At 42.2% G+C, this 10,274-nt stretch overlaps 1 protein-coding gene across 2 annotated transcripts in view; it reads right to left on the reverse strand.

Moving 5' to 3' along the window:
• Positions 1-10,274, reverse strand: part of Melk (maternal embryonic leucine zipper kinase) — a 74,529-nt gene that overhangs the window by 38,795 nt on the left and 25,460 nt on the right. For both annotated transcript variants that reach the window (XM_050156092.1, XM_050156093.1), the window contains exons 9-10: positions 5,783-5,851; positions 4,334-4,432 (exon numbers count right to left, since the gene is read on the reverse strand). In XM_050156092.1, coding sequence (XP_050012049.1) covers positions 4,334-4,432; positions 5,783-5,851 — 168 coding nt within the window. The remainder of the gene's footprint in view (positions 1-4,333; positions 4,433-5,782; positions 5,852-10,274) is intronic.

Genomic DNA, 10,274 nt, shown 5'->3' on the forward strand with positions numbered 1-10,274 from the left:
AACAACTCAGAGACAGATACTGAGGTTCAGTTTGAAGATCAAAAAAGCAAAGCAGCCAGCTTATATGGGATTCCCCTTTGTAAGCTGTGATTATCATTAATTAATAAAGAAACTGTCTTAGCCTGTGATAGGGCAAAAGATTAGACCTAGGCAGGGAAAACTAAACTGAATGCTGGGGAAAAGAAGGCGGAGTCAAAAGAAGCCATCAAGCCGCCACAGGAGACAGATGTAAGTCGCCAGGCAGAACCTTGCCAGTAACCTCATGGTAAAATATAAAATAATAGAAATGGGTTAATTTAATATGTAAGAGCTTGCTAGGAATATGCTAGAGTAATAGGCCAAGCAGTGACTTAATTAACACAGTTTCTGTGTGGTTATTTAGGGACTGAGCATCCAGGAACAAACAAGTGGCCTTCCTACAACAGCCAGCCACTGGCCCTTACTGAAAATGGATAAGATCCTGTCTCCATGAATTTTGACACCCCACTGACTTCCTCCTGTCTCTTCCCTTTTATATTCATCTCTCCACCTAGCCATATCACACCTGTCTCCACCTCCCTAGTGCTGAAATTAAAGGCCTGTGATCCCAAATGCTGGGATCACCTTTGTGTGAACTCTCTCTTTTAAACAGATTCAATCTTGTGCAGCCCAAGGTGGCCTTGAACTCACAGAGATCCACCTGCCTTGGGTCTCTTGGGATTAAAGATGTGTGCCTCCACTCCCGGGCCTGTATAGCTGATCTTCAGGTAAGCTTTATTTATTAAAATACAACAATATACCACTCTACCAAGCTTAGCCCAGTTGACCTCCCAGGCCCTTTCCATGCTGCAGCCCTCCTGTCTTGATTCAATTCTGGTTTTCTACTCTATACACACTAACCACTCAACTACAGACAAGTTAAGTCAAGACCATGTATATCCTTTGCTCAGTCTACAAATTAGGACAATAACAGCCCCTGCTCCAGAGAGCTAGCACAAAGCCTGAAGAAGTCAGCAAAGCCTACGGAATAATAATACTTGGCCCTAAAGTTCTATCCAGAGTTCGACCCATATCATTCTGTAGTAAAACATAAAGCCTGAATCTTCATGCTAGTGTAGTGCTCAACAAATACTAAAAATGTTTAAAGATTTGTTTTTATTGTTGTGTATGTATGTGTCTAGGTGCGTGAGGGGACCAGGTGCCAGATTCCCTGAAGCTGTAGTTACAGGAGGCTGTGAGCCACCACATGCTAGGCATGCTGGGATGCAAACTCCGGTCCTCTGCAATAATAGTATATATGCGCTCTTAACCTCTGAGCCACAGCTTTGTTTGTTTGTTTTTAAGACAGAGTCTCACACTGCAGCTATGGCTGGCCTACATCTCATTAGATAGCCCAGACTGACCTCAAATTCATGTCAGTCTTCCTGCTTTGGTTTCCCAAGATCTAGGATTATAAGTATGTGCCACCACATCCAGATTAGCGGTTAATGTTTTCCTTTCTTTTTCCCAAGACACAGTCTCACTGTTTCCAAGATCAGCCTCAAATTTGTCATCCTCCTGCCCAGCCTCCCAAGGAGCTTAGATTATACCACAGTTGACTAGCAATTATATTAAGATGTAAATAAAACTGTATGCCCTGGAACACTCAAAATAATGTTTACTTTATACCATGCCCCAAATTAAAAAAAAAAAAAAAACCAATAGAAAACAAACACACAAAACTTCTGATGTTTAAACCAGAGACTCCTCAAGCACAGTTAGGATCTCAAGTTCCAAACCAGCCTTGGCTACATAGCAAGTCTGAGGCCAGCCTGGGCTAAATGAGACTGTGTCTCAAATTCAAACAAGCGTACCTTTTCTAACATGAACAGTAGTGTATTCTATCCCATTAGAATCGTGGCTCAAAAGACATGAAATGCCTTCTACACATGGAGAAATGATGACCCCCAATGGTTGAACACAGGCATTTGCACCCCCCAATCTCTACCTCACAAAGGGCACATCAGATTCCCTGTTCCTTCTGCTGAACTGCTCAGACATTCACACTCTCAGGCTCTCAGCATTGGTAATCTCTAGATTAAGCTGCATTTACTCAATAGATATCCACTACATCATGGTTGGCCAGGGAGACTATGGATAAGAGGTACAGTAAGAGTTAACCATCAAAGCATAAATAAGAGGGGTATGAGTTCAGCCAGTATGGCCCTAACAGTGGGAAGAGTAGAGGCTTGAAGCCAAGTCCACTTTCCTAAGACTGGCTAGCTACTGGGAAGAGTAATTATAGTCACTGATGTGATATTCAAGAAAGCAAATGCCCCATTTGTCTACATATGACATGTCTGAGACATAACCCCCAAGCTATTCCAATCCATATATATGCATGTCATCATATACCACTGCAGAAGTGGAGAAAAGTCTCAATTATCAGCAAAGGTTACAAAAACACTCCTCCCTTTTCTAACTACATATATGATGAAGCTGTATGTATGTATGTAAATGGTGCATATATGGTATAAGCATGTGTGTGTGTATGTATTGTATATACCTGTGAGAACTCAGAGGGCAGGAATTTGAGACCAGTTTTCAAGTGTGACTTATAGTCTCCTGGGGACCTCCAGGGCCAGCACTATTTCTATAATACTTCTATTTCTGACATTTGAACTAATGGAACAAACCATGACAGAAGCTGGCGTTCCTGGAGAAATCAAACTGTTCCAGGACAGGGTGTTTTGTCATGAACTCACAATTCCCCAAGTAAGCCAAAGTCCTTGATGAGGCAAAGAAAATAATTCTATTACAATTCCACACTGAACATGTGTGTTTCTAGTATAAGATGGAAGTGTGAGTCAGGTAAAGCTTCAGTGAGCCACTGCAGTCATGGAAGACCACTTCACTGGTCATTCAGACTGGGGTATTTGGGAAGTACTTTGTCAAAGCCGAACAAAGTAAGTTAACTGATGGCAATTTTATCTTTCAAGCGAAATTTAAGAATTTTAGAAAATGTGTGTCTGTCACACAAGCTTGACACTTTACGACACTGAAAATGTCTTCTCCGATGAGACTGGTAGTGAGTTTAGGGAATGCAGGTCTTTTTAATGCTGTGCTGGAAAAGGAGTCAGCATTAGAAAATCTGCACCATTCAGTGCCCAAATATTCTCCAAATGACCAAAACAAATGGTACATGGAGAAAAGAGCTCATGAAGTAGGTTTTATGGGAGAGTTCAAAGTGCTCGCTGCTGTGACTTCATATTCCACCTACTAAACTGAGGGCTAGAGAGGGATGGTACTCGGTACTCTTGCTTAGGACCAGGGTTCGGTTCCCAGCACCCACATGGTGGCTCACGACCGTCTGCAACTCCAGTTCCAGATCCCATCTTCCTTTCTGTCCTCCTCGGTCACATAGTGCACACACATATTTACAGGTATGCAAGCACCCATACACATAAACTAAAATAAATACTTTTAAAAAAAGAAAGAACCACACTTTAAGGAATGGTCAGAAACTACCTGAAAGGGCTATTAAAGTACTTCCCCCGTTCCCTCTCCGTCTGGGTGAAGCTGCATTTTCTAAATGCAGAAACAGGAGACTATACAGGTGTCTGATACTATGCCAGACCTCACAGAAGCTTGTAAAGACATCAACATGACACTCCTTTGTCAATTTATTTTTCAATGTTTTTTTTCTTCACAAAAATATTTACTCATGATATGTAATGGATTTATTGACTGCTTTTTTGAGACAGTCTCAGTATATAGGCCAGGCTGTCCTCAAACTTGCAATCCTCTTGACTCAACTTCTCAAGTGCTGGGACAAGCATGTGTCACTGCATTCAAGTCTTACTGTTACTTCTGAATGAATTAATAAATATAAAGAGTACAAAAAATTCCTCAAATTCAGATGTGTGAAAATTGATGTGATTTCATTACTACCCTGGGAGTCAGGGCTGGTTGAACCCATTTCTACGGATGAATAAACAGGTTAAGCAGAATTAAATAACTTATTCAAGACTCCCAGAGCACTGTTCACAATCCTGACTGCACAAGGCAAACACCTGGGAGCTTTTAAAAAGCACTAATTAAGTATTTGGGGATGAAAAGCAGGGCCTGCTGGTGATGTGGATGCTCTCATCTCCGACCTACTGAGGCACGTGGCACTACTCCAGGTTCTGGGTGATTCTCATGTGTAGTGCAGGCTAAGCAAACACTCACTGGTCCAGAGAGTGAGTGACAGGTAAGATAGGACTGGGCTGGAAGCCTCCCAGCAGCAATGCAGGTAATATATTTTCTCTCATATTTAGAGGATGTCATTGCAGGTCCTGAAGTCACACAAACTTCTGGGTTTCATCATACTTACAGGCGTCTTGCTTTGCCACTCAACAGGACAGTTGTAATCTTGCATGATCCAGGGATGGTTCAAGAGATTTTTCATAGAAATCCGTTTCTTTGGGTCCACCTAGTGGCCATTGAAGCACATTTCAAACAGAGACTACACCTTTCCTCCTGAGCTCAGAATGCACCAGAACAGATGTAAACGTTATCATCACAAACAACGCTGTCAAAGACCTTAAAATGGCCTTGGAATGAATTCTTTAAAAAGGCAATTGAGGCAAGAAAACTATAGCAACCAACAGAGGCCTACAAGATAAAAGTTTAACAAACACGAACTTCATTGGTATGGACATTATTCATGAAGTTCAGTCAATCTATTGTATGATGTAATAGTCTTTTTGCTGGAAAACCTATTCATGGGAAATATTCACCAGTTTAGTATTCAAGCAAGCGTAGTGCAGGGCATTCACACGGAATACGCAATCTCTACTTCAGATTCACTCACAGACACAGAGAACAAGCTGAAAAGCACACCTTTCATTTCCATTTGTGAAGTTCAAATGTGAGGAGAGAAAAATTAATCAACAAAGATTAAGTTTTGGGGACTAGAAGAAAGGCTGAGGCATTTTTCAATCTCACTATGGAGATTTGGTGGTCTGGTTCTACTTAATCAAGGTGGGTGAGCCTGAGGTACATTTTAAATTAAAGGCAGAGATGACTTAATCGATGAAAAACTGGAAGATGTTCAGAGAACATAATAAATAAAATAATTCACTATTTTCCAAGTAGTTCCAATTCATTGTATCCAAACTACACAACAAAGCAGTGAAATGGGCTCAGACTCAGCCCTCCATTTTACAGACCACAGTTTAGAAGGTAGACTCACTGACTGGCTAACAGGTGAAGACCTAGACTTCAGCACTCTGCCTTTACCATCAGCGATCAAACAGTCATTCTAAAAGTGGCCCCAAACCATCAGCATTAGCACCATTCAGGAGCCTTTTGGAAATGGAATGCTTAGTCCCTGCCTGAGATCTGTTATATCAGACAATGTTTTTTAACAGGCCCACCTGGCAATTCAGACACACACTGAGGTTTGAAAAGCGCACTAGCTCACAGGGCCAAGAGAGCACACATCCGTCCATCCAAGCATTTGTTCAGTAGTTTCTATACGCCTAATGTGCCAGAGTAGATATAAGAAAATGGAGAGGACAGCAAAGAGCTAGAGAAATAGAATGAGTACTAAATAAACAAATAAAGGTTTAAAAAGTACACCATCAAAGACAGGCAAAGTCTAAGCAACTGTGTTTACAACATAATTAGCAGAGGTGCTCAGAGTGGATATTTACAAGATACATGATGAATAAAATCCTTTATAAGCTAATAATGATAAATGCAGCAGTCCCACAGATATATTAAAGTGAAATCAAACACTACAATGAGCTTCTATTATTTAGAAATAAACAAACTTTACCTGCAGCATCTGTTGGAGAAGCAGAATGCTACTGGGGGAGAGCCACTTAGGAACATCGTATTTCCCTCTCTACAAAAAAGAAAGAAAACATTGAAGCCAACTTTGGTCCAACCTGCCTTGCTAATATTCTACGGTAGTTAGATGCTAGATTTTGCTTCTGTAACTTTCAATATCTTGCCAACTAAAAGATTCAGTCAACACTGTTAATAAAAACAACTCCCAGTTCTGGCCAGAAAAAAAAAATCCAGTAAATTAAATACTATCATCATCTCTAAATTATTCATATGTCAGAAAAGGACTACAGTACTGAGAATATAATTACAATTAACAGTGAAACGCACACACACACACCAGGCTTAGGAATCCACACTGATTACAGGAACAGCAGAGAGATTACTACATTTATTTTATATTGCCAAAGCAAACAGGAGTTGATCACCTACCTTACAGCAATCATCAGCTGACATAGAAGCAACAACAAAGCGTACTTGATAGCAGGGCTTGTATGTAAAAATAGGTCACAGTGAGCCGGGCAGTGGTGATGAACACCTTTAATCCCAGCACATGGAAGGCAGAAACTCTGTGAGTTTGAGGCCCACCCAGTCTACAGAGTGAGTTCCAGGACAGGCTCAAAAGCTACAGAGAAACCATGTTTCAAAATTCACCCCCCTCCAAAAAAAACTAGGTCACAGTGGACAGGAGGTGAACTCGGTGGTAGAGTGTTTGCTTGCCCAGCGAGTGTAAGGCCTTGGTTTGGTACCCAGCCTGAAAACAAAACAAGTCATTAACACACATCGTGTACAGGGCAGAACTCCCAATCACTGAACTGTCAATATCTTGTTTAAAACATTATCATTGTGTGAATATGTGTGTGTGAATGCAGCACATGTGTGGAGATCAGAAGGTAACTGTGGAGCTGGTCCCCTCCGTCCCCCTTTGCAGTGGTTCTGGGGCGTGAGCTCGGGTCATCAGGTCTGTGAGACAAGTGCTTTTACCCATCTCCCCGCCCTCTAAAAGCATTTTCTAGGCAAACATCTTCTGAGGAATGGAAGAGAAGGAAGAGAGAAATGCTTACAACTTGGCGAACTGGGAGATCATCATGGTCACAATATCATAAACCAATGACAAAAGCCAGGAGACTGTTAAACCTTAGTTCAAGTCAGAATACCTTTCAATAGGATCTGCCACAAACACCCTCTTTCCCAATTCTGGGGAAATGATACAACAACAATTTCTTGTGGCAGAGATCAAATTTCTGAATGGTACTAATAACAAGTAATAACAAGTTAATTACTTGAGAAAACCTAAATAAGCTGAATGTTGTTAGGTGGTGGTGGTACACGCCTTTAATCCCTGCGCTTGGGAGGCAAAGTCAGGCAGATCTCAGTGAGTTCGAGGCCAGCCTGCTCTACAAAGCAATCTCCATAAAAGGCAGGACTGTTACACAGAGAAACCTGTCTCAAAAAACAAACAAAAATAATAAGTTGAATGTGTAATTCATGGCATGCATGAAAATTAACTTCAACCAAATTAAATGCAAACATAATATTTTAAGAGTACTTACAGAAAGCAGGGGAGGTTGTTTTTAGAATTTTTCCCAGACAAAACAGTAAAACTAGAAACTTTAAGATTATCATGACAAAACAAACATGTGACATTTCCAAACAGCACAACACGAAGAAGAGTAACAGCCGGCAGGGAAAAGACTTTGCCCCTAAACGAGAGATTACAACTTAGTCACATAAAAGGCTTGCAAGTCGCTATGGTGCCAGCATTACACCTGCTCTTCAGCCCACCCCCATCCCGCAGAGGGTGGTGAAGCACCCTGCCCCCCCCATTGTCAGACCTCTCTTCCACTCACATGCACATTCAACTCATCAGCATTTGAGCTGTGCTCAAAAGACAACATAGCCACCTCATCTGCGCCATCACAAGCCAGCCTCTTGTGGCACATCCAGACTGCAGCACTGTCCCCTGAAGTCTAGTCTTCGCTCACTCCCACTTAGTGAGAGTGGGGCAAGTCATGTCGCCTCAGTACTCTAAGCCCCCCGTGTCCCCCATCTCTCTCAGGGTGGTCTGCTTCCTCACGTCCACCCCACTTCTTGCTACCTCTCAAACTCATCTAATGTCCCACTCTCCCTCACCACACTAGTCATTCATGAAAGCAGTCTGCCTTGGGCCTCAGTTCCCAGGGTTCCCTCTCCTGCCACACCTGCACCAGATGACAGCAGAGTGTGCTTCAGTGGTGACCACCCTGCCCAGCCCGTGCTCACCACAGCACCTCATCACATTCATTCCAACTCGCTTTACAGCCCTTATGACCACCATCAGTTTCATTTTAGGCCTCCCTACATTCAAAACCATGCTTCTTACTACACGATTTGCCCATTCTGTTGACCTCGAATTGTGTCTGGCCTTAGTGTGTATAAGGTGCTCAATTAATATTTTTTGACTAAAGGAACAAATTGGACAAAAAAAATAGATTCTAAAAGAAAACAGGCATAGAATACTAACAGGACATTTAAATGGCTAATAAGCATGAAATTGTGCTCAATTAATATAACAAAAAATTTAAGGGCTAGGGATGTGGCTCAGCTGGCAGAATGATTGCCTAACATGCACAAGACCCTGTTCAGTCCCCAGCACTGTATAAAACCAGGTGTAATGAGACACTCACCATAGGTGGAATTTTCTATCCCAATAGCCAGCTCCCAAATAACCACACAGAGATTTATTATTAATTATAAATGTCCGGCCAATAGCTTAGGCTTATTACCAACTAGCTTTTACAACTTAAATTAACCCGTATTTCTTATCTATATTTTACCATGTGGTTCAGTACCTTTATTCAGTAGAGCATGTTAATCTTGCTTCTCGCCATGTCTCAGGCCAACACACCCTCCTTCATCCCAGAGCGCGCGCGCGCGCTCTCTCTCTCTCTCTCTCTCTCTCTCTCTCTCTCTCTCTCTCTCTCTCTCTCTCTCTCTCCCACCCCCCCCCAACCTCTTCCTGCCTAGCTACTGGCCATTTAGCTCTTTATTAAACCAATGAGAGCAACACATCTTCACAGTGTACAAAAAGATTATTCCACAATTCACCTGTAATCCTCATACTTAAGACAGGAGAAGGGGAGTTCAAGGTCTCAAAAAACAAACAGGAGTTGGGAGGAAGGCTCAGTGGGTAAAGGCACTAGCCGCACAAGCTGGGCAACCAGAATTCAATTCCAGAAACCCACGATTTAAAAACCCCTGTGTGGAGCTATACCTGTAATCCCAGCACCACTACTAGAAGACAGTAAGCAGAGACAGAGTCACCCAGAAGCCAATAGGACAGCCAGCCGGAATTACATGGCACAACAGCGGGACAATGAGAGAGACCCTGTCACCAAGGTGGGAAGCACAAATCAAAAGTTGTCCTCTGCCTCCACAGATCTGCCTTCATGTACACACACACACACACACACACACACACACACACACACACATAAAATAAAGAGACAAGGAGAGGCCCTGTCTCAAGGAAAAGGGGCTGAAGAGATGGCCCAGCAAAGAAGAGCACTGACTGTTCTTATAAAGGATCTGGATTCAGTTGGATCACCTTAAAGGTGGCTCACAACCATCTGTAACTTCCGTGCCAGGGATCCAATACCATCTTCTGACCTCTATGGAGACACCAGATACACACACAAGGTACACATATATACATGAAGGCAAAACTGTGCTACATAGAAAATAAAAATAAATCTTTTTTTTTTTTTGAGACAGGGTTTCTCTGTAGTTTTGGTGCCTGACCCGGAACTAGCCGAGTGCTGGGATTAGAGGTGTGCGCCACCACCGCCCGGCTAAAAATAAATCTTTAAAAAAATTTAAGTTATTGCTTTTATAACACTGACAAACATATTAGTTTTTGTTTTTCTAAGATAGGTGTCACTATATTGCCCAGAATAGCCAGGGCTCAAGTTATCTTCCTGTCTCAACCTGAGTAGCTGAGACTAAAAGCACATATAAACTGATAATGTAAGCATGGTAGCACTTACTGTAGAACTGTTTGTAATGTGGCTAAAGAACCTATGGCCAAGTCCAAAGGGCCTCGCAAACCACAGGAAGCCACAGTAAAATTCCTGAGTAAGGACTCTGAGTTAGAAATGTAGTCCAGGGAGATACAGGCAGGCATAGAAAGAAAGCCAAAGTCAGTTGTAATGAAGGAGACTCTGAGAATCCATCCACTAATACACTAGTAAGGGTATAACAGAAGTTAATCCAGTTTACAAGTCAGGGACAGGTTACAGGTCATTCAAAGTCATAAACTATATGGTAGACATGATGGCTCAGGCCTTTAATCCCAGCACTTGGGGAGCAGAGGCAGGCAGATCTCTGAGTTCATGGCCAGCCTGGAGTATATGAGTTCCTGGTTAGAAGGGCTACACAGTGAGACCCTGTCTCAAAAAAAAAAAAAAAAAAAAAAAACAATACATATGGCAGGCTGGGTTTTT

This window comes from Alexandromys fortis, unplaced genomic scaffold (assembly GCF_014885135.2).
Source record: "Alexandromys fortis isolate MF-2015 unplaced genomic scaffold, M_Fortis_MF-2015_v1.1 scaffold_92, whole genome shotgun sequence".
Taxonomy (NCBI): domain Eukaryota; kingdom Metazoa; phylum Chordata; class Mammalia; order Rodentia; family Cricetidae; genus Alexandromys; species Alexandromys fortis.